Below are 25,234 nucleotides of genomic sequence, written 5' to 3'. Positions count from 1 at the left end.
GTGAGGGGAAGACCATGTTGCAAGGTTCAGTGATGGAAGCAGGATACACAGTTCTCTCTCCCCAGGGCTCCCGCCCCAGCCTTGGCTTTAAGCTTCTGAAGGTCTTCCAGGACCCAGAGGGACCCAAGTTCAATGCCTCGTCCTAGCTTCTCATCGTACCCTGGACTTTTCCTCCGTGACCCCAGCCACAGGTGATTCCGTATTTTATTTATGAGCAGTTTGGTGGCTGTCAGTCCCACTGAATTCTGAATACACACAGTCCCATGTGTATCCCAAGGCCCACAGGCTCCCAGTGCAGTGGTCTCCCAAGTTGGTCCGGCCGCTGCTCCAGGGCACTGCCGGGGCGGGGGTGGGGTGTGCCCCTCTCCAGGATTGGGACCAGGCCCCAGGGACTGCAGTGCCCACAAGTTTTGGGAGTGGCATGGGACTGTTGGCTGGGAGACCACCACGAATTGTATTCATGCAGACCAGCCTTTCCTGTCCTGAGCAAGGATGACGAAGGCTAGTTGAACCCAGGAGGACCTGCCTCCCAGGCTCTAGCTTGGGGCCCAGATATTCAAAGAAGGCAGCTGTCCAGAAACATCCACTGGCCCCTAGTCCTGATATTCACTGGGTGGGCACTGGGCTGCCATTCCCAGTTTGCAGATGGACATTTGGGAGACAACCAGATGGGTAACTAGTGTTCTATTTCCATCCCACACCTGTGGGAGCCGTTACCCATCTCAGGCATCTTGAGTCCGAAATGTAGAGAGATAAGGGAAGGACTTTGTGATCCTTCCCATTGCTCTGATGGGGAAAGGGGAGGCCCCAAGACATGCCAGGTACCCACCACAACTTCCTGGCACAGCTCAGCGATATAGCTGACATGTATTCAGTACTTTCACATACCAGGCCTTTTTAAAATATTTTAGATGACTTAACCAGTTTAATTCTCACAGCAAGTCCACAAAGTGGGGAAACCAAGGTGCAAAAAAGCTTAGCAGTAATTTGCTCAAGATGACACAGCAAGAAAATGGCAAAGCTAGGATTCGAACCCAGGCTGCATGGTTCAAGAACCCACACTCTTAACCACTCTACTCCACTGGGTTGGAATCCCACATCCTGGTTTCTGGTTCAGCGACTGACCATGCCAAAGGCGAGGGGCAGGGAGCTCTGACAGCCCGGATGGTCTTCCAAACTCCTTCCAGCTCTACCACACTCAGCCAGCCCTGAACTTAGATAGCCCACCTCCAAGGGTGATACAACTCAGTACTCAGTCAAGCCCCAGGGACCAATTCCCAAAAGGGCCCTGATTCTAAAGATGTGCGGCCATGAGGAAGCTGTCCTTCCCTAGGTCAGGAGCCCCTGAGATGGCATTCTGCCCGCCATTCCCCCAACAAGGACAAGATGAGGTCTGGCAGCCCAGCCATGAGCTGTTCCACCACTTCCCCACCGACTATCCCACAGAGGCTGGCTCCGGCACTCCCTGAACCTGCTTGTTTCAATTCTGAGGCCAGAGGAGAAACTGGTTACTTGGAAGAGTCAAGGACTAATAGCCCCAGGGAGTTTAGGGGGAGGAGCCCCGAGTGGGAGGGTGCTGGGACTACAGTGAATGTTTTTCTTTGAAAGACTCTCTTGAGGTTGTTGATGGAGAGCAATTTTTTTTTATGTTTAATACTAGTTTTATTTACTAATAGCTAGTGATCTTTAGTGGAACAGTAAACCTCTGAAATGCTTTTTTTAAAATTTTTATTTTATATTGGAATATAGTTGATTAACAATGTTGTGTTAGTTTCAGGTGTACAGCCAAGTGATTCAGTTATACGTACACATATATCTATTCCTTTTCAAATTCTTTTCCCGTTTAGATTATTACAGAGTATTGAACAGAGTTCCCTGTGCTGTACAGTAGGTCCTTGTTGGTTATCTATTTTAAATATAGCAGTGTGTACAAGCAGTCCCAAACTTGATGGAGAGCAATTGTTAAAACAACTGGAAAGAAGAGACAAACAGTCTATAGTTCCATTAAGATTGGAAAGAAGCAGTGCGCTGGCTCGCAAAAGTAACTTATGACTTGATTCAGAGGGAATAGCTGTGTCCTGTCTTTGAAGGGACTTGGAGAGGTTAGGTTGAGTTTATTTTGTCGCAGAGACTGAAGCTGTCTTGGGGGCTTGGGTGGGACAGTGTGGTCCTCGCTTCCAGAGGTGACCGGCATCAATGTCTATGTGATTAGACCAGGCTGTACCCACTGGGGACTTTCGAGACCCAGGAAGGTTGGGCTGACTTCTCCCCCACTGGGAACCCAAGAGAAAGTCAGCAACTTGGTGTCTTAGGCTTACTTAACTTATTTTACAGGATTTTTGTTTGTTTGTTTTCATTCTCTCTCATCATACCTAGGAAGGGCTTAGGGACACAAGGAAAACTCAATGCACAGGCTATGGACTGAATGTGTATGTCTTCCTAAAACTTCATATTTTATTCATATACGAATATATTCATATATATTCGTATATGAATAAATTCATATTTGAAGCCCTAATCCCCACTGTGATGGCGTTAGGAAGTGGGGGCTTTGAGAGATAATTTGGGATAGATGAGGTTATGAAGGTGGAGCCCTCATGATGGAAAAAAAAAAAAAAAGCAAGAGACATAAGATCCCTCTGTTGTGTGAGGATACAGCAAGAAGGCGGCCGTCTGCAGACCAGGAAGAGAGCCCTTACCAGACACAGAATCTGCTGGCACCTTGATCTTGGGCTTCTTAGCCTCCAGAAACGTGAGAAACAAATGTTTGTTGTTTAAACACCACCCAGTCTATGGCATTTTGCTACAGCAGCCCAAGCTAAAGCAGCACGTGACTGACAGAGAAAAGTGACGACAAAAGCTTCAAGAGTCCCAGCCCCAAAGGTCCTCAGTCACACAGGTCAGAGAAATCCAGACTTTTTAGTTTGTATTTGTCACCATGTTATATAACAGAGGATGCTCACCTGCATGACATCCTCCCTACATGCCAGATTGAATTCCCCTCCTTTCCATCACCAAACCCAGGGGAGGTAAAAGACAACAGTTCGTAATCTGCAGTGAGAGGAAACTCAAAGATGAAATCAAGGTACACCACCGGCTTTGGGGTATGATCTGTTTCTGGAATTCCCCTTCCTACTCTCATGCTCAGGAAAGTGAGGGCGTGTGAGCCACGTTTTCCGGAAAGCTGAGAAAAGAGTCTATTGCTGTTCTGCATTCAATTCCATTAGCACTTGCTGAACTTGTACCACGTGCTGGGGCCTGGAGTACATATTAGGGAAGTAAGCGTAAATGAGATGATCCCGGGAGTAGGAGAGTCCACAGCCTTCCCAGCACCAATGCATCAGCTTCACAGTTGCCACTCTTGGGAAATTTTTTTTTTCAAGTTTTTTTTATTGTCTTCTCAGTTACTAATAAAAGAACAGACATTTAACCAAAGAAGACATACGCCTGGCAAATGAACACAAAAATGTTCAACATCATGAATCATTAGGGAAATGCAATCAAACCATAGTGACATACATCTCCACACTTTTTTTTTTTTTTTTTTTTTTTTGCAGTACGCGGGCCTCTCACTGTTGTGGCCTCTCCCGTCGTGGAGCACAGGCTCTGGACGCGCAGGCTCAGCGGCCATGGCTCACGGGCCCAGCCGCTCCGCGGCATGTGGGATCTTCCCTGACCGGGGCACGAACCCGCGTCCCCTGCAACGGCAGGCGGACTCTCAGCCACTGCACCGCCAGGGAAGCCCCATCTCCACACTTTTAAAACAGGTAATATTCAAAGTACTGATCATACCAACCAAGAACCGGTGAGGAATACAGGGGAACTGGACTGCTCCCATACTTTTGATGGGAATACAAATGGGTACAGTCATTCATTTAGAACAAGAAACCATATGTTCGTATAAAGAATTTTATGTACACGTTCATAGTAAACTTATCTGTGATAGCCAAACTGGAAACAAACAGGAAATTCGTTTTTCATGATTTAGAACAGAGACTTCGGGGACAGACAGAATAGTGATCCGAACCCATCTCTGTCGATCACTAGCTGTGTGACCTTGGGAAAGTCACTGAGCCCTGCTAGACTTCAGTTTTAACCTGGCACTGGGCATAATACATAAGCCACATTGGATCGCTTTGAGGGGGTGCATGGATAACATATGTAACATGCTTAGGACGTGGTACATGGCCGCTGCCATTATGTCCCTCCACCCTGCTCCCTCCTGTTCAATCCCCAATGGACATAGGAGGGCAGCTCTATCTATCTATTCATTCATCCCAGGCATAAAGATGGCTCTGAGGGTGCCTCAGTTTTCTCTGCAAAGGGACAATTCCAGTTCCCCCAAAGCTGCCTTCTTTCCTCTTGCCTCCCTGTCTTTCTTAGGAAGCTTAGCAGAGCTGCCTCACAGTCACAACTCACTATTCCCTTCCTTGGCTCTACAAACACGGCATCCAGCATTCCTAGAGGTGAGATGTGGACTGCGGTTGCCATGGTAACAGGAGTTCCTCTAAAAGCAAAGGCTCCTGTGGACCTGGCCCCAAGGCTTGCTCAGATTCCCATGCCAGAATCTACCTTCTTTGCAGCTACCAGATGGTAAGACGGGATACCACCAAGCATAGAGAATCATGAGCAACTCACGACTGAGTTTCTCCAAGTGAGCCCAGCAGGCCAGAGACACTGGCCTTTTACAAGCCCCATCTTCTTGATCTCCCCGTAAGGATTCAGACCACTGCCTGCAGGAGATGGGCATCCGGGTTCCTCCTCTAGAATTCCGATTCAGTAGGTCTTGGATGGGGTCCTAGCATGTGGATTACCAGGTCTTGGGCAGCAGAAAGAGCATGGGATTGGAACTGAACAAGCCTGGGTTTGAAAACCAACTTCTTCCTTACTATGGAAACCTTGGGCAAATCTCTTCATATGGCCAACTTGCCTCCCTCACCTCACAGGTATAAAAACCTCACAGGACCGAAACAAGATCACACAAAAATCCAATACCTGGCCGCAGTAAGTAGCGAAGAGGATCCTGCAGAATCAACAAGCACAAATGAATATATGTGATAGATGTGTGTGTGCATATGAGGAATAGGCAGTAAAGGATTATAAACAAGATACACAGGATGGTCATATTCTTGTAAATACAATGCATAGAGAAATGGCCAAAGGGACCTCATTAAGGTGAGGATGCTGCTATCTTGACTCCACAGCAATACTCTTCTATATGGAGCTTAGAAAACTATTCGCTGGCAAGTTCACATGCACACATACGCAGGGATTGTCCCTGCAGCACTGTATGTAGTCCAAGAAAATTAGAAGTAATCTAACAGTTCATCAGCAGGAAGTAATTAGTGATACTATGTTATATTTATAGACTGAATTATTTTGTTAAAAGAATGAACTAGATCTATATCTAGCCACTTGGATAGATCTTTGAAACATATTGAGCAGGAAGAGTGAGCTGTAGAACAATACATCCAATATGATACCATTTATAGAAAATATGGCACATGTACTATCTGTTGGGCATTGATACATTTTTATGTAATAAAAGTATAAAAACATGGAAAAGAAGGGTACACACACCACACTTTGGAGCGTGAGTGCTCTGGGGAGGGAGGGATAAGGAAATATTTCAGCAGCACCTGTATGGTTTGTTTTCTTATTAAAATAGATCTGAGCAAATATGCAAAAATGTAAACATTTCTTAAATCTGGGTGGTGGGGATGCCTAGGAGTTGTTGAAACACTCTCTGTACTTCTGTGTGTTTTTCAATATTTCTCTCTAACAAAATGTCTGGAAGATTCTATAACAGGGTGGTAACAACAGTTACCATTACAGGTAAATTTCTTTCTTTGTTTTCCTGTAGTTGCTAAATTCTGTACTATTTACATTATATATAATTTTAGTGTTGAAAATGAAAACAACAGTTTTTTTAAATGACAACGTATGTGAAAAAGCCTTTGTAAATTGCTTGAATCATATCAATGCCCCCTGCCAAGGAGTCTTGTGTGCTTACATGGGTTTTTAATAGTTTTAAGTTCTTTCATCTCCATCATGATGCTCAGAGGAAGGTATTATTATCCCCACTTTACAAATGGGGAAATATAGGGTCCAAGAGGTGTGGGGGAACTTTCCAGAACAACAGGGCTCATAAGAGGCAAAGCAGGGGAACTTCCCTGGTGGTTCAGTGGTAGAGAATCCATCTTGCAATGCAGGGGACGCAGGTTCGATCCCTGGTCGGAGAACTAAGATCCCATATGCCACGGGGCAATGAAGCTTGCGCGTGACAACTACAGAGCCCACGTGCTCTGGAGCCTGCTCGCCACAAGTAGAGAGAAGCCCATGCGTCGCAACGGAAGATCCCGCGTGCCGCAACTAAGACCGGATGCAGCCAATAAATAAATAAATAAAGGCAAAGAAGGATTTGCACCCAGACAAAGGGTTTCCTGGGCTGCCTTGATTACACCTGTTCAGGAAGTTACTGCAAGAGAGGTGACCTTTGGGCCAGGGCTTGGGGTCTAGGAACATTTCATTGGGGCAGAGGGAGCGGATCCAGATTTATTGAACAGAGAGCTTTATAGACGTCATTCAGAAGCATCATGATGACCCTGTGAGGAAGAGCTATCATGAAACCCATTTAACTGACAAAGAGGATCAGAGAAATTGTTACTACTCCAAGGTCACAGAGCTTGGTGGTGAAAAAGCCAGAATTCAAATCCAAGCATGTTCCCCAGATTCACTCTTTCCACTGTGTCAGGCAGCTTCCACAAGTGAGAGAAGGCAGAGGGGCATTTTGGGTAGGGGGTACAGCACATGCAAAGGCCCGGAGGCAGGACAGGGCCTGCTGTGTTAAGCTAGAAACTCAAGTATGTGAAATTCAAGAATAAAATCCCCCAGAGTTTGGCCTCTGTACGAAGGGCAGGGCTGGGTTTTTCCGGGTTTCAGTGGAAGCTGAAATTCTGCTCGGCCATGCAGGATTTTCCAGGGGGCCCGTCCCCACCCACCGGCTCTCAGGAGTGACTCTGGTTCGAAGTCTCCGAGAGCTGCTGGAGCAGCAGTTTCTGGGTGAATGAAGCTTGAGTGTGGGCAAGGGGTGAAAATCCCCCCAGCTCTCAGGGGTGACGCTGACACCTTCCTGAGGTGGCCGAAAGCCCCCTTCGGAGAAGGGCCCCCTTAATATCAGGCATCTAGCAGCTGCTGGAAGTCATCATCGTCCTTCCTGGGAAGGAAACGCAGCCCCTCCCAAGCAGGCTGGGACCAGAATGTCTCCTGGGATGTAGGCACCAACCCTGGCTCAGCATCTGTGCCCGTCAGCTCCAGGGGCCCCTCCCCTCTCACTACCCACCTCCTCTCTCTAAACAAATCCAGGTCCAAATCCAGATTCAAAGGGGAAAGTGGGGAGGCGCGGGGGATGTTCAGCCTGAATCTCCACGGCCACCTTGTGTCATTAGCAGCTAAAGGCCAGCAGTAGCCAACAGCCACAAGGCCGACCAGGCCCATGAGTTCAAGTTCAGGGAATAAATTTGGGTTCCCTGGGAAGAGGTAGCATGTGTGTGTCCCGGCTTTACATACAGCACGCACTGTCCTATGACTCTCCATTGGGCCCACTGAAGTCTCAGTTTTCCAGGTAAGAAACTTGAGCGACTTGCCCCAGGCCACAGTTACTAAGATGTGGAACCAGAATTCAACTTCCGGTCCCTCTAAATTCAAGCCCACTTACTTCCGGTCTCTCTAAATTCAAGCCCACTTCTTAGCTCTCTGGAGACATGGTCAGCCCACACTCCCCTCCATAAGTCACGTCTAGGGCACTTCTGAAGTGGCTCAAAATCTTTCACGTTTCTGCCTATCTTAGCCCTTAGTCAGGGAGGTGCCATTCCTTCCTTCCTTCCTTCATTCATCTATTCCTCTTTCTTGGCCAGGCTCTGTGCCAGGTCCCAACCATAGCAGAGGACGAAGATATACTCAGAGTTGATTATGATAAGGTAGAAGTGCTACCCCAGGGGTCAGGATAAAGTGCTCTGGGAAGAGTAGAGGTGAGAGGGAATCATTCTGACAATTGGGAGGGGCCTTAGAGGATGTGTAGGAGTTCTCAAGGATGAGAACATGATGGAGAGCAGGAAATATCCAAGCCTTTGCCAAACAACCTGGGAGATCTAACTTGTACCTTTCCAGGGGGTGAGCGGGCTCAGAGGAGAGATCATGTGGGGCAGTGACCTACCACTCTCCATGCCACCCTTTCTCCCCACCAGTGGTCTGACACCACAGGGCTTCCCTATCCTTCCTTGCAAAGGTGCTCGAGCTCTGACTTAAATGCTGGGAAGACATTGTTGCTTTCTCAGTCCCTGAACCCCAGCAACAGGTAAGATCTCTGATCAGTGTCTCTCCCTCCAGTGTCTAAAGAGGCCTTCAAACTGGGGCAAGGAGAGAGCCAGCTGAATGTTTGGTCAATGCCAAAGTATGATGGACCCTTGGGAAGCTTTGCAGAGGTTTGAGGTGGGCATTCTAGCTCTGGCAACCAGCACCCACTGCTTTGGGGTGAGGGTCTGGCTCAGCCAACAGACCTCCCACCTACTCACTCCCCGCCACATCCCGCCCTCCCAATCCACTCCTCTGGCTGGTGACTCTGCTTCTAAACTCCAGAGTCCTGGGGAGCAGAGAAGTCAAGAAGCCACCTCCATAGGGTTGGGGGCAGCACGGCAGAGTTGGAAGCAGGTGGGCTTTGGATTCAGACAGATGTGAGTTCGAATCCCATCTCTTCCTCTTAATACCAGGATCTGGATTTCTTTTCTTTTTTAAAAAATTTTTATTGGCATATAGTTGATTTACAATGTTGTGTTAGTTTCAGGTGCACAGTAAAGTGAATCAGTTTTACATATACATATATGCACTCTTTTTCCTAAACTCTAGTATCATCAGTGACCTTTGTCAACGTAAGCGGTGATGTTCATAGCCGCCTCCTGGGGCTATTGGGAGATTAAAAGAGAAAATGATCGTGATGGGGCCTGACTCTCAATAGCTATTTGGCAACACGCTTGCACAATCTTTAATGCAATTCTGAAGCCCCAGATACCCCTGGATTTTTCATAACTCTGTGGGTGGCCTTCCTGACCTGAAATGACGGCGGCTCGTCCATGGTCTTTATTTATTCTACGTGGTGTGAAAAATCATATATTTTGTTGCAGAAATGTTAAGGGATTTGGTTACAGGGGCTGCTCAGGCCCCTGCTGAGACATTACATCACATAAACATGTCACCTCTCTAAAATCCTAACATTCTAGATTCTGATTTGAACCTGGCCCCGGAGATTCCAGAAAGAGTCTCAGGGCCTGAAATGGTTTCCTGTCTTTCCCTTGAAGGAGCAGCTGTGTGGATGAGTTCTCGAAATTTAAGGCCAGAAATGATGACCTAACTTCCCCCTTTATCTTCTTCTTTCCTCACCTTCCCCAGTGGAAACCCTCCTCAGAAAAGAATCTTCATCCATTAACCAGTGAGGAAAAGGCAAGCAATAGAATAATGGGCAAAAGGCAGGAAGAGGCCCTTCACAGAAGAAGAAACACCCAGGACCCTTGAACATATGAAAAACCCAGCCACACAACCGCAGAGGAAAGCAACGTCAGGCCACAGGGAGAGACTGTTTCACAGGCACTAGATTGTCGACAATTAAGAAGGGTGGTAATATGGAGTGTTGTTGAGAATGGGGATCAGTAGGGACTCTGTACATTGCTGGAGGGGGGCGGGGTGGAACAAAACTGTCACAACCACTCTAGAAAGCATTTCCATAGTCATGACCCTGAAATTCCACTCCTGAGTCATGTACACACACATACACACACATGCATGCACTGCTATAGGCTGAATCGTGTCCCAGCAAAACAGATATGTTGGAGTCCATACCTCCCAGTACCTCAGAATGCAACCTTGTGTGGAGATTGGGTCTGCACAGAGTAAAAATAAGGTCACTAGTGTGTGGGCTCTAATCCAGTATGACTGGTGTCCTCATAAAAAGGGGAAATTTGGAGGCAGACGTATGCACATAGGAGGGCAGAGGTGGGGATTTGTTTCTAGACGCCAAGAAATGCCAAAGATTGTCAGCAAACCACCAGAAGCTAGGAGAGAGGCGTGGAACAGATTCTTCCTCACAGCCTCAGAAGGAACCCACCCTGCTGACACCTTGATCTTGAATTTTCAGCCTCCAGAATTGTGAGACAATACATTTCTGTTGTTCATGCACCCGTTTGTAGTACTTTGCAGCCTTAGGAAACTAAGTCACACACGTACCTGCAACAAAGGTCACCTCTGGGAGGCAAGGGCTGGCAAGAGCCCACAGCTGATTCTGGGGAGTCTTGGGAGGTGGGGGGGGGGGAACCGCAGGACGGATGGATGTGCCCTCCACTTCCAGATCGCCAGAGTCAAAAATTCCACAAGTGCTTTGTGGGACTGAGTTTCATGGCTACATGGACGTGGCTGGAACCGAGCCAGCCCCCACAGATGCAGGTGATGAAAAATGGTCTCTAAAGATCTTCAGGGACGGCTTTAGAGTGTATCTAGACAGCGAGAATTGGGGAGCTGACGTTCCAGTGGTACCCATTTCCCCTCAGAGAGGTTTGGAAACTTGCCCAGAGTCACAGAGAAGGTGGTGCGGCCTGGGATCCCATGCTGGTCTCCGAGACCCCAGAATCCACGTTCTCACAGCCATTCTGACAAATATTCATCACAACCAACATGGTGCCCTTCAGCACACCCACCTCCGCGCTGAGGCAACCAAACTCCCACGACGCTACAGAGACCTACACACTCCCTCCCTCAGGAACGAAAGGCCTCACTGTGTGCGTGCTGGGTGAGATGCCTTTTAATGTGGTTGTTATAACATTCTTACAGTAAGGATGACTAACGTTTACATCGTGTCTGAATTTTCAGCTGGAACCAGGTGGGAGTGACAAGGAGAGAGGGTAGAATGGAGACCAGCCACTGCTATGACCTTGGGTGAGTCCCTGTCCCCTTTGCCCTCCTCCGACAGCCCCTGATGTGAGGTTGCCAAGAAGACTTTGCTTCCCTCCCTCACAACACAGACCCCGCTGTCCCCACTGCCTCCCCCAGACTGGTCTTTCCACCAGCAACGCAGTGTATCCCACACCAGACCAATTTAAGATCCAAGATTAAACAGTATTGAATCACACAGTAAGCAGGTGAATCCTTCTCCAGTTGTTCAGTCCCGGGGGTTACAAGCCTTTAACGAAGGGAGAGCTGACTTGGGTTTGGGTGGCAGGCTAGTGAATGAACGCAGTTGTTCTGAGTGTCTTATCTGTTTATACAGATATATTCAATTTATTGAAGCAACATTGGTCTGAGACACATGAAACCTAGAAGATGTCTAGGTTTAAATAAACTTACTTAGGCTTACATACGAAGTTGATTATAAAAAAATTTGTTAAATAATTGTATATACGTAAGGGCAAATCAAATCACATCCTTTTATACTTAAAACTCTCTGATGATTTCCCATTTCCTTTGGATTAATTCCAAGCCTGTACGTGATCTGTTTTCCCTGACACGTGTCAACCTCTCCACCTCCATCTCCTCCACTCTCCCCTCTGTAATCTCCTCCAGCATGTGAAATTCACTCCCGCTTCAGGGCCTTTGCACCTGCCATGGCCTCTGCCTGGAATGTCCTGCTCCCTGATCTTGGCACGCCCAGCTTATCCCATCAATCAGATCTCTGCTCACATGTCGTCAGAGGCCTTACCTGGATCCCCATTCCAGTCTCTCTGTCTTCCCTCCTTTGCTCTATTTCCCTCGTTGCACATAGTCCTCTCTGAAATGATACTATTTTTTTGGCAGTCATTTTTTAAAATTAATTTTTATTGGAGTATAGTTGCTTTACAATGTTGTGTTAGCTCCTACCGTATGGCAAAATGAATCAGCTATGCATATACATATTTCCCCTCTCTTTTGGATTTCCTTCCCATTTAGGTGACCAGAGTGCGTTAAGTAGAGTTCCCTGTGCTATACAGCAGGTTCTCATTAGTTATCTATTTTATACATAGTATCAATAGTGTATAGGTGTCAATCCCAATCTCCCAATTCCTCCCACTCACCCCCCCCCTTTCCCGCTTGGTATCCATACATTTGTTTTCTACGTCTGTGTCTCTATTTCTGCTTTGAAACGATATTATTTTTTAAAACTTTATTCATTTGTCTGTTTTCTCCACTAGAATATAAGCTCCTTGAATTCTGGGACTTTGTCTTACATCTTCAGTGGCTAAAAACTGTGCCCAGCACGTAGTAGGAGCTCCACAAATGAATGGCAGGAAGCTGTGAAGGTGGAGGGAGGACGGGCCGGGGAGCAGGGAGGAGCCCCGCCAGGCTCCACAAGGAGGCAAGGCAAGGTGGTGGCCGTCAGAGGCTCAACCTGAGAGCTCACTCTTGGCCCCATCAGCACCAGCCTTCAAGACACTGAGCCAGCTGGTTCCCACTCACTGAGCCAGCAGAGAAAGCTGAGTCGGCCACTGTATCTGTAGAAGAATGATGGCGTCACCACATCACCATCAAGAAACTATCGTGATAATAACTGATCCAGGCCAGAATCAGCCATAATATTACGAGTGGGTAAATGTTTGAAGGGAACCAAAAAATTTACGTATTCTCAAAGAATCTGCCCACAAGAGACATATTTATCACAAAGGAGAAGAGTGACTTTACCTAGCAGACATCGCCTTAGCCAAGCAATCAGATTTAGACCATGGGTAATGGGACAAGCTGATACCATGTCTGAGAAGGACACAACTTCACTTCTGTGATACTCCTGCCAGAAACAACACAATTAATCATGAGGAATCATCGGACAAGCCCCGCTGAGGAACATTTTACAGAATAACTGGCCTGTGCCCTTCAAAGTGATCAGTATCTTGAAAGAAAAAATTCTGAGCAATTGGTCTAGATTAAAGGAAAATAAGGAGAGTGAAATGCAACACATTCAATGGAATTTTCTTTTGCCTCTAAGGCAAATTGTTTTGGAACAATTGGCAAAATCTGAAAGAGTTCTACAGATTATTTTTGTAGCAATGTTTATCACCTGATTTTGATATGTGTATGGTGCTTACCTAAGCGAATGACCTTATTTTTCTTTTTAAGACATGTTGAAGTATTTAGGAGAAAGGGAAGTTACGTCTACAACCTACTCTCAAATGGTTCAAGAAAAATGTAATAGACAGAAAAATAGAGAAAATGATAAAAATATTACTAGTCCGGAATCTGAGTAAAGAGCATATGGAAAATCTTTGTATATTTTTGCAACATCTCAGTAAGTCTAAAATTGTGCTGAAATAAATTTTTTTAAAATAAAACTAAACAAAACAGTCGGGGAGCCATTGAGATGGTGGAGGCAAAGTGGCTGCAGGAAGCCAGCTCCTCGCCTCACAAAGCTGACATCTCAGAGCCCAGAGTCAGCTGCGTTCACCTCAGACCCACGTCAGACCACAGCCCTCCCCTGCCATCTCCACATCGAGGCGGGGGGCGCTGAGGACGCATCTGTGGGCACAGGCCAGCGCCACACCCTCTGGCTAATGTGGGGAAGGGGCCCCGGGCAGAGCCTGCAGACCCTTCTCACCCCTGCTCCTGACCTTGGGTGCCTCACTCCCCATTTGCACCTCAGTTTCCTCCTCTGACAAATGGGTGGATGTCAATGACTGGCAGCCCTCTGGGGATGGAGTCTTCCAGCTCAGATACTGTTGCCGTATTTCTAGAACCCCATCTGGAGAGTGCAGCACATCTCTCCAAGGAGCTTGATTCATTTGGCAAGTGTGTTTACTTAGTTTAGCTGAAGGAAAGAGAGGAAGCTGGTCTCGCTGAGCAGAATGGGGAGTAGACGTCCTCCCTGTCCGGGACATGCTTCTCCACCTCTGCCCCCGCCCCAGCCCAGCTCCCAGGCACCCCTTCTGGAAGAGATGAACATCCTAGTAAAAATTTTATTGAAGTGTAGAGAAAATCTTTCCCCAAGCCCCATTTAGGAAGAGGCAGCTGGCGGGGATGGGTTGGTTGGTGCCCAGAAAGTGGCTCTGGTCCCAGTTCTGTCAGCAACTCGCTGTGTGGCTCCAGCTTTCCAAGCATCACTTTGTGCTTCTGTAAGATGGACAGACCCATGCTTGGCTTTGCACACGGCTGACGACACAGTGATTTCACCTCTGTGTTCTCCCTGACTCGGGGCTCAGTGGGTGACTTCCAAACTGAAAGTGGGGCACACAGATGGGATCGCCAGGACGCCTTGAGAAGCTGTCAGCTCTGAGGAGCCCCCCTCACTCACACAGCCTGTGTCCCCGCACAGCCCTGGCCCCCAGCTCCGGGTGCAGACTCCCTGGGCTATGCTGGCCCTGCCCGGAAAGCCCAGCCCAGCTCAGGGTTATGATAGAGCGGTCGGGGGGGTCCTGGAAACTTACAGGCTGGAACTTCTAATGTGCCCTGCCATCTCCTAACACTCAGTGGAGACCCGGGGGCAACCCCCTTGCAGGGGAAAGTAAGGGGGTCACTCTCCCATTATGGTACCCTAATCCAGCATCTCCCAAGGGCTCCACAGTCTCCTCCTCAGCCCCTCAGCCCTGCCTCCCTGCCCAGCCTCTTGGAGGCTGTCTCAGCTGCTACTTTCAGGCAGAGGCAGCTGGGCCACAGGAGTCTACAAAATGGTGGGCGGAAACCCGGGCTTCCCTCCGCGAGCTCCTGCCCTGGCCCCATGCCCAACAGTAGGTGTGGCCATGGGGGTCTTTGGCGCCCAAGAAGCCCCATGTTTCCCCAAGTACTTCGCAACCATTGTCTCATGGAGCCTCATCCCAGCCCTGGGCTCTGGAGGTTGCCACTGACCCCACTTTATGGCTGGGGAAACTGAGGCTGAGTGGAAGCTTGGCCAGGAAGTGGCTTCTGACACACAAGTTCCTTCAAGGGGTTTTTTCACCCAAGTTCCATGACAGCCCAGCTGTTGGTAGCTGAGGTGCAAACTCCCCAGAGAATGGGGGACCTTTCCTATAAAAATCTTGAGGTGGCTGGAGTTCCAAACCCTGCCCACCTTCCAGGGCTGGGAAACATCGTGGATTTGGAGTCATAAAGTCAAGTTAAAGATCTGGTGCCTATTAGTTAAAAACAAGACAACAGGGCTTCCCTGGTGGCGCAGTGGTTCAGAGTCCGCCTGCCGATGCAGGGGATGCGGGTTCATGCCCTGGTCTGGGAAGATCCCACATGCCGCGGAGCGGCTGGGCCTGTGAGCCATGTCCGCTGAGCCTGTGCGTCCGGAGCCTGTGCTCCGCAACGGGAGAGGCCACAACAGTGAGAGGCCCGCGTACCGCAAAAAAAAAAAAAAAAATAAGACAACAGGCCCCAAGTGGAGTTGTTTATGCTAAAGCCCCACATCACCAAGCCGAGACTTAATTATGGTTTCAGCTCTCCCAGAAATGGCATCTTAAACCAATCAGGAATCACCTGACCAGCACTAGTTAGGTCTCCTGCCTGCTAGACCCCGCCATCCCCTAAAAGAAAGTAACTTTGAGATAACCAACAAAGACAGCACAGGGAACTATATTCAATACTTTGTAACAACCTATAAGGGAAAAGAATCTGAAAAAAAATAGATATATATGTATGTATAACTAAATCACTCTGCTGTACACCTGAAACTAATACAAGATTGTAAATCAACTATACTTCAATTTAAAAAAATAAAATTAAAATAACAATAAACGACAAAAAAAAGAGTAACTTTGCAATAACCAATCTGCTTTTTTGCCTAGTCTAACTTTCTTGTTCCTACTCCCTTCTGCCTATAAAAGTTCCCTTTTTTACCTGTCTTTTCTATCTGCTAGATCGTATGCCACTGATTTGAATCGATTTTTGCTCAGTTTAAAAATTTTAATATGCCTCAGTTTATCTTTTAACAGTCTATTAACTGTGCCATCCAGGAAAAGTCACTTCACCTCTCTGAGCCTCAGTTGCTTAATCAGTAAAATGGGGGCAATAACTCATACTTCACAGGACTGCGATGAGGAGAATACAGGTATACGAATTTACACCTGTCGGCCTGGCGAACGTAAATGTACGGTTTGTGCTGGTCTCTGTGCCTGGCATGCTCACTGCATCCTCATGACACAGCAGTCTGGATGAGTCAGCAGAAAAAGAGCCTGGAGCCCAGCTCCTCTGGGAATTGGGGCCCTACCTACCCCATAGGCCTTAGACCATGCTCTCCAGATCCTGCTCAAATGGGCCCTTTTGCCGGAAATGCCTTTTTTTCCCCTTTAACTTTTTATTTTGAAATGATAGACTCACAAGAAGTTGCCAGAATAGCACAGAGAAGTCCCGTGCGCTCACCTTCCAGCACTCACCTTCCAGCGCTCCCTGACGGTGACCTATTCCGTAACTACAGGAGATTACCAAAACCAGGAAGTTTATACTGGCACAACACGGCTGTCTCACCAGCCTTTGCACGCACACATTTTAAAAAATGTCTTCGGGGCTTCCATGGTGGCGCAGAGGTTAAGAATCCGCCTGCCAATGCAGGGGACACAGGTTCGAGCCCTGGTCCGGGAAGATCCCACATGCCGCGGAGCAAATAAGCCCGTGAGCCACAACTACTGAGCCTGTGCTCTAGAGCCTGCGAGCCACAACTTCTGAAGCCTGTGTGCCTAGAGCCCATGCTCCGCAACAAGAGAAGCCACCGCAATGAGAAGCCCGAGCACCGCAATGAAGAGTAGCCCCTGCTCGCCGCAACTAGAGAAAGCCTGCATGCAGCAACAAAGACCCAACTCAGCCAAAAATAAATAAATAAATAAATTTATTTAAAAAAAAAAAAATGTCTTCGTGCCTAGGGTGTTTTTGGCCATCTTTCTTTTGTATGCAAAAGCCTTCTTGTCCCCCGTGTCCAGCCCCTCTGGGACAGTGACGTCCCCCTCTCTGGGACGCTCAAGCTCTCCCTGTTCTGACTCCTGGCTCCCAGAAATAGTGCAGCCCAGTGATGGAGAACATGGGTTTTGGAGATCTACAGACATGGATTTAAACTCGGCATCAGCCACTAGCCTGGGGCAAAATACAGAACTTTCTGAGCCTCCATTTCCCCACCTATAAAATGGGGACGAGTGCCCCAGTGTCAATGTAGGACAGGATAAGCATGGCTGGTGCTTGGAGAATGTAAGTCCCCTGCAATGGATGGTGGTTATGGCTGTCATCGGATTGCACCTGTTGTCACATCTATCCCAGAATGACCCTTGTATGTTTGGCCACCTTCCTCAACATTTAATATGTTCAAGGTCAAACCTTCATATCTCAGTGCCATCCCAGGGCCTGGCACATAGCAGGTGTTAAATAAATTGTGGGTAGATGGAGTCCCCTACCAGACAAGCTTTCCTTTGTCTCACTGTGTCTCTTCAGCTTCACTTCATTCATTCCTGGCCTGGGTGGGCAGGGTATATGCCCAGCAAACCCATGAAGGCTGGGCTTTGCTGAAAGAGGCAGCCCATTTGCTCCCATCCGATCCTGAGAAGTCTTCCAGGGGGGTCCCAGGACCCCAGAGGCCGCTCGGGGCTGTCCCTGGATGCAATGTTGAGGCTGCAAGCCTCAGAAGGTACAACACCTTGGGGAGATGCCTCACCCTCAGAGGGAACCCCAGGGGCAGCCATCCAGGAGACAGGCCGGGCCACTCTTTCCCGTCAGGACACCTCAGCTCAACCGTTGGCACATCTTAGCTCCAGACTTTGGACGGGCCTCAGCCTTGCTAACCCCCGGTTTCCTCACCTACACCATGGGGTTGTCACGTGGGTAAATGAGTTTATTGTGCAAATGGCATCACGTGAACCGCTAAATCCTGTATTTACATATAAGAGATCTTTGTCTTGGCTGTGTAACATTTATAAGCTCACATTTAGGTGGTCACTGACAGGGTATTAAATACCACATGTCTGGCCAGAAATGAATAACATTGTTTCCACAATGTTTATTTTCACCATTGTTACCATTAGGTGATTTACAATGGCTTTATCTTGAAGGCAGCAATATAAAGTTTTTTCTAAAAATAAATATCTTTATACTTTAAAACATCCATTAAGAGTATTAGGCAAACTGTCAGGTAGGATGGCAGCTTTAGTCATCATCCAGAAGGGCAGAAATGAGGGCCCCCAGGAAATGCTGCTCCTCTGATGCACCTTGCCCTGACCTGGCCGATGGGAGGTCAGTGCTGAGGGTGGGATGGATGGTCTGGAGGACACTGAGACTGGGGCAGGCTAGCGACCCGGGCATTCCAGACCCACCAGCGTCTGTTCAGTGCAGGGATGAGCATCTGGCATGGCATTTAGTTGTGGTCCAGGCAGGGGGAGGGTGGGCCCCATGCCAGGGGGGTCTTTTCCTCCAGGCCCCTGTCCCAAAGCCTCAGCTGGAGCCACCTGCTTACCCCTCCCTGTCCCAGGGGGACGGCTGATGCTTCAGCCTCAGAATCCGACAGCTGGGGGCCCAATTTAATTTTCGAGCATTCCTGTGAGAAATGAGGCTGGCTCGGAGCAGGCCTCAATAAATGCGAACTGAACGAAGGAGGCTGTGGGCAGCGTTTCTCACTCATTCTAGATCCCTCTGGAATCATCTATGTTTGGCTAAATATGCCCGACCCAACGCCCTAGGAGCTGCCTTGTCCCACATTACCACATGGTCACGGCCATGCTAAAGGTCCCCACCAGTCATATGACCAGAGAGCCAGACTATGCTAGGAGAAATATGCAGGTGTCTACCATACTTATTTATAGATCTATGAGTTGGAGTCTTGCCAGGCAGGAAGAACATGGGGGGAAAAAAAGAATAGTAAACATTTGTTTAGTTTAATCCAATCAAGTGGTAAAACTCCGTGGGCTGGGGGGAGACAGAGAGAACTAGGTTTTTGAAACCTGGATCGTGGGTCGAGCAACCAGCCCCATCAGAGGCCATGGGCTATCCGTCAGCAGCACAAGAGAATCATATCTTATGTTTTGGCAAAACAACCAAAAAGCCATCCTCATCTCAGTCCACTGAGATGGAAACTCCAACCTGCTCGGGATAAGCCAAGTTATGTGCAATGGTACGATTCTTTTCTCCTTGGTAAGTGATTTTTAAGCCCAGGAAAATTAGAATTTAAAAAATAGAGGTGTGAAATAAACAAAAACCCATAGTATCTGTACCTTTCTGTTAAGTTTAAGTTGGGTCAAGTTCTGTATGTTGGTGCATAAAATCCTGTATTTTAATGTTTAAGAACTTTTAGCCATAGAGTTTCTCATGTTTGTGACTGAGTAACTCACTTCAGTTGAAATCTGTAAAGTTGATTAGACTACTTAAGAGAACTTAATATTCACTTTCTTAATAAGTTAGTTTTTTAGATCTATAAGCATTCTTTTAAATCCTTGGGAAGGTTGTGTTTCTTAGAGGTATTTGAAGCATTTATAAGAAAATCAAATTCATTAAATTTATAAATGTAGTGTAGAGTATCTAAGGTGGTGCTAGCCAGTATAAATGTAAGGTGAGCTCCATAGGTCATTTTAAATTTTCTGGAAGGCACATTTTTCAATTTTTTTTTTTTTTGGCGGTACGCAGGCCTTCCACCGCTGTGGCCTCTCCCGCTGCGGAGCACGGTCTCCGGACGCACAGGCTCAGCGGCCATGGCTCATGGGCCCAGACGCTCCGCGGCATGTGGGATCCTCCCAGACCGGGGCACGAACCCACGTCCCCTGCATCGGCAGGCGGACTCTCAACCACTGCGCCACCAGGGAAGCCCCTAGGAGGCACATTTTTAAGAAGGAAAAAGGAATAGGTAAACTTAATTGTAACAGTAACACTTATTTAACCCAACATATCCAAAATATTATCATTTCAATGTAATCATATAAAAGTTACTAATGAGATATTTTACAATTCTTTTTTTGAACACATCTTTAAACTCTGCTGTGTATTTTATATTCCTAACACATCTCCATTCAGACGACCGCATTCCAAATGGCACATTCTAATAGCAGCTAGATTAGACATCACAGATCTAAGGGAACTCAATTAGCTACATTTGTCAGTGGTATTTATTATTTAAGGAGGCTTACTCTGTTCAACCCGACTTGCTGAAATATTAAACAAAGACCCCTTGAGAGCCATTGTTAAAACTACTGGACTTGCAAAAAAAAATGAGATCTGTGTATTGAATTTACGAGGTAAGGAAAAATAGATTTTTTAAAATGTGTTAATTTAAGAAAATATTTTTTTAAAGTAAAACCACAAATAGCCTTTTCAAGTGCACAACGGCAGCCCTTGAGGACCTCGCGCCAACCATGGTCCGGATGGAATTCGAGTCACCGACCCCAGCTCGGCCCTGGTGAGAATGGCCGGGTTTTTTGTTCCTGCATCTAATGCAGAGTGTCAGATCTGACCAAGCTCTTAAGGATCATTTGCCCAAAGAGCCCCATTCCACCCAAACTGAGGTCCAGAGCCGACAAGCACCGTCACAAGGTGAATTAAAGGCAGGGTGGCAGGAATCGGCTGGTCTCCTGACTCCCCTCCTCCACAACCTCCCTGGTCAGGGGCTTCTAGTTCATTCTCTCCACCTCTCCATCCCCACTTGGCTGATCTGGAAATGGAGGCAGAACTGGAGGATAAGTGGACAAACAGGTCCTGGACCCAGGCCTCCAGGGAGCGCCAGCAGAGAATTCGGAAGCATGGCTCTCTAGGCCCTGGTCCCTGCCCTGGTCATTCAACAGCACAAACCAAGGCCTGCCGAGAGGCCGGCCCAGAATCCAGGCCAGCCTGGGCAGAGAAACAGCTGTGTGAGGCCCAGGAGGGAGCCTGGAGGTGAGACTGCAAAGGGAAGTAGGAAAGGGGAGGCCGGGTCCACCAGGACCCAGGAGGGCCAGACTCCACGTGCCTGTGGTCTGAGGGCACAGCCTGGTAACCCGCCCAGGCCACGTGCAGTCCTCAGGGTGATGCCCTGGAGCTCCCTTATGGACCTCATTCTCCCAGCTCCCTTTCCTTCCTTCCTCTTCCCAGTTGTTTTTCTTTCTTTCCTTTTCTTTTCTCAAGTTCCCTTCTGCCCAGAGTGCCCCTCCTGCCAGGCCCTATTTCCCAGCACTAGGACCTATACCACTGCGCACCCTCAGGAGGGTCGAAGGGAGCAGCATTTAATGCCATTAAATCGCATAGCGAGGAAACTATTCCCGCCCAAAGGGCTTTCAGACCCCCTGAAAAGTCAAGAAGAAAATAACAATTTGGAGGCAGGATGTCTTTATCATCCCCTCATCTTCCCTTTAACAAAGAGGGCTGCCAAAGGCTTCAGGCTCAAGGGCCGTTACATTCTTCTAACTTTTTACTAACACATCAGAGGAACTGGTTTTCACCACCATTTTTTTTTTTTTTTTTGCGGTACGCGGGCCTCTCACTGTTGTGGCCTCTCCCGTTGCGGGCACAGGCTCCAGACGCGCAGGCCCAGCGGCCATGGCTCACGGGCACAGCCGTTCCGCGGAATGTGGGATCCTCCCGGACCGGGGCATGAACCCGTGTCCCCCGCATCGGCAGGCGGACTCAACCACTGCGCCACCAGGGAAGCCCTCGCCGCCATTTATTTTTATGCTTACCTTTACCTTTTATTTGTGGCAAATGATGTCAGTTTTCCATTTGTAATTGTGACATAAAGTTTCCTTTCAAAACTGAACTTGTATTAGTAACAAGTGAGTCAACTGACTGTAAGTACAGTTTTGAAAACACGAAGTTAGTAAATAACTATCCTGAGAGTGGAGTGGGCCGGGCAGAGACAAGGTGATGTGTGAGGAACTGGGCCCCAAGGGACCCTCTGCTTCACCTTCCTGGGCTCTGCCCAGCCCACGTTCCCACCACTCTTCAGGCACTGTTCAAGACCAGATCCCGGGGCCCAGGGGCCGGTCCGCAGACCTCTCAGACCCAGACTTAATTTTGAGCCGAGGCTGGCAGCTCATGGAGAACAGAGGATGGAGACGCAGAGCGAGGGCCCCAGTCTCGGACCATCTGTCTGTTCATCTCGGGGGCAGAAAGTGGCCAAGCTCCAGGGGCTCCTGGTAGAGTGAGACAGGCAAAGCCTCTCTTCCGGGCCCATATGGGGCCAAAAGAGCACAAATTCCTGATCCCAGAGCTAAACGGCTTTCCTTGAACCAGTGTGAGGTCAGGAGGCTGGGAGCACGTGCCTCTAGATAGACAGAGGCAGAGAGAAGAGCCCCCCATGGCTCCCCGAATGCTCCAGGCTTCCTGATGGGGCCTTCCTGGGTCTCCCTAACACCACACTCAAAGCATTTAGCATCTCTACTGCCAGGTGGACCCAGACTCCCAGGTCCAGAATTCTGTTTCCATACCCATCTCCTTATCCCCCAGTGTGAGGGCCCAGAGCATCTCCTGCCCAGCTCCTGCCCCTTTGGACCCTGCACTCCACAGGGGCCAACAAGTACCCGATGAGCACAGCCCAGGGCCCCAAACTTCTTGCCACCTGATGCCTGGCCTAGGTTGCGAGGGTGTTTGGGCACCCAGACGGGGCTCAGGATCAGGGAGGATCTGAGCCTCAAGAGCTTTTCTGTTCATTTGTGCCCTAAACTACGCCCAGTGGAGCAACCAGCGGCCAGCTGTCCCCATCTCTGCTTAGCTTCCCGAATTCTGTTTCAGGACGGCTCTGCTGTGAGCGGTACAAGCTTGGTGAACCCAGGGCCTCAGCTTTGGGGTTGAAAATATGATCGTCAGTGGCCCTAGTTCTCTGGAAGGCAAACGGTTCCTTCCTGAGAGTTGGCAAGAAATAAGGATGCAGGGGTTCCTGAGCCTGTGGGTGGGAGGTGTCTCCCTCCTGTGAGCCTGGGAGCCCATTGGTAAGACACCCCACATGCTACCCGCATTATCTGACCCTCAGGGGTCCTCTTAGCACTGCCCAGGCACAGCCTCAGCCCCTCACGGGGGTCCCTGTACCCTCTCTGGGCCCCTAATGCTGTTGACACAGCTGGGACCATCCTGGTACCAGAGTATAGTCTTGGCTAAAAGGCTCCAGACAGGTGAGTGTGAGAAAAGAAGCAGAAAAGGAGCCAGGAGGGCAGGTCCCAGGCTATCCTGCAGGAGCGCAGGAGGTGGGGAGAGGGCTACCTGAGAGAGCTGCCGTCAGCAATCCAGCAACCACGAAGAAGAGCATTATGTCTGGTGTCATCTCCGACCGCTATGCCTGCCCGCCAGTGGGAAGCACCATCCTAGGGCCAGAAGGTGGGCAGGCTACCGAGTGCCCCTCGCAGCGGCTCTGCCCTTAGCTGCTCCCGTTTGTGTATCTCTCTCATCAGGAGACAGCACCCCTTTGCACGCATGCGGCCAAACCCAGCCTGTGAGTGTCTCTCACGCCTCTGTGCTCTACTTGTGGTTTCGGTCTCCAGGAAGCAAGGCTGGTAATATAGGCAAGGAGAGCTCAGCTGCCTCGACTGTGAGCTCCCCAAGCCTGGCTGAACCCCAAGAGCCGCAGAGTGAGACACACACACACACACACACACACACACACACAGGGGCCTCAAGGGTCTCCTAAGGAAGAGGGAAGCAGAGGGGCCATGCCTCATTTCTGGAGACCTGGTACATAGTAAGTAGAACGCTCCATCAGTACATATTAGAAGAGTGGATAAGTGACCCATTTCTGTCCTAGTCCATGGAATCTGGCTCTCATGGGATTGAATCCCAAGCTTTACCTTGTTTTCAGGTGCAAAGATGGCTGGGAAGAAGGAGGACGTGGCTTTGCACTTTCAAAAGGGAGCACCTCCACTTCCCCTCAGAGAATGGTAAAGCAGGAAGGATCTGATAGATGGTTTCCCCACCTCCTCTGCAGGCTGGAACCGGCCCCGGCGACGGTGCAGAAGGCTCCAGTCCCTGCTCCCCTGGGTCCTGGGTTGAGGGTTCATTGCTCTGTGGAAGCAGGCACGGGAGCCGGGCCCCGGAGGATAAGCAGGATTTCAACAGGCAGTGACGGGCAGACGCCGCTGGGCCAGAAGCAGCAGCAGCAGCAAAGGGGCAGGGGCAGGCCGCCCGGGGCTGTTTGGGAAACGCTGAGCTGTCCAGTTGGGCTGCAGTGGACACTGGGAAAGACGCAGGGACCAAGGGTGGGTTTTTTTGTTTTAATTTATTTAATTAATTTATTTATTCTTGTCTGTGTTGGGCCTTCATTGCTGCACGCGGGCTTTCTCTAGTTGCGGCGAGCGGGGGCTGCTCTTCGTTGCGGTGCGCGGGCTTCTCATTGCAGTGGCTTCTCTCATTGTGGAGCACGGGCTCTAGGCGCGCGGGCTTCAGTAGTTGCAGCACGTGGGCTCAGTAGTTGTGGCTCACGAGCTTAGTTGCTCCGCGGCATGTAGGATCTTCCCGGACCAGGGCTCGAACCCGTGTCCCCTGCATTGGCAGGCGGATTCTCAACCACCGCGCCACCGGGGAAGCCCCAAGGGTGTTTAATTCACCACTGCACTCCCTGTGGGGCCTACAGTTGATGCCGAACAAATGCTGCTGAGTGAACGAACAGGTCACTTAATTTGGTCATCCAAACAGAACCCTTGAAGAAGTTGAGTCCAGAGGAGGTTGGTTCTGTCCTGACCTTTCCCCATCACGACCCCATCTCAGACTCACCTGGCCTGGCTTGACACTTCCCTCATCCTCGCTTGTCTTCACCTCCCCGCCCTGTGGAATGGAGAGGGGGTATCTGAAGTTACAGGTTTTGGAGCCACAGGGAACCGGGCCCCTCCTGCCCCTCCCTGCGGGGTGGATGGAGTTGAGCTGAGGCTGCCCTCTTGTGGAAGGTTCTGGTAGCACAGGCAGCAGGTGGATACCTCCCACTTCCATTCTCAACTCCATTCAACCTACCCTTAGAGAGACCTCTTCAGGAGGAAGACAGGAAACCACAGCCCTGCCCTCAAAGAGCAGGTAGTTCACGAACACAGGTGACCAACCGCAGGCCAGGGTAGGATGGACACAGTGGGTGGTCTCCTGCTGATAAGCAGCGTCCTGAGAGACACATGTTTGATTGCACAGGAAAGACGTCTAGACTTCCGTTTCTGGCAATACAGGAGATAGCAAGTGCTGGAAAGTTCTCCTGAAACGAACCACTAAAAAAAAAAAAAAAAAAAAAAAAGTTGGATAAAAATATTTTAAAGCATCTTTAGAAATGCCTAGCAGAGGTGGCAAGAAATTAAGGATAATTATCAGAGGCCAGAAACAACAAAAAGCAAACATCCAAAGAGATCCCTTGAGA

General features: G+C 49.0%; 1 protein-coding gene across 8 annotated transcripts in view; it reads right to left on the bottom strand.

Annotated features, from left to right (window-relative positions):
- The window catches only part of CD6 (CD6 molecule), a 49,781-nt gene extending 26,434 nt beyond the window's left edge, over nt 1-23,347 (bottom strand). For all 8 annotated transcript variants that reach the window (XM_029207169.1, XM_029207167.1, XM_029207168.1 and 5 more), the window contains exon 1: nt 23,110-23,347. In XM_029207169.1, coding sequence (XP_029063002.1) covers nt 23,110-23,170 — 61 coding nt within the window. In that variant the 5' untranslated portion in view covers nt 23,171-23,347. The remainder of the gene's footprint in view (nt 1-23,109) is intronic.
- Nucleotides 23,348-25,234: the final 1,887 nt, after the last annotated feature.

This window comes from Monodon monoceros, unplaced genomic scaffold (assembly GCF_005190385.1).
Source record: "Monodon monoceros isolate NGI ecotype Baffin Bay Population unplaced genomic scaffold, NGI_Narwhal_1 Super_Scaffold_7, whole genome shotgun sequence".
Taxonomy (NCBI): domain Eukaryota; kingdom Metazoa; phylum Chordata; class Mammalia; order Artiodactyla; family Monodontidae; genus Monodon; species Monodon monoceros.
Note: the sequence above shows the minus strand (reverse complement) of the source record. Positions and strands in the feature narration are given on the sequence as shown.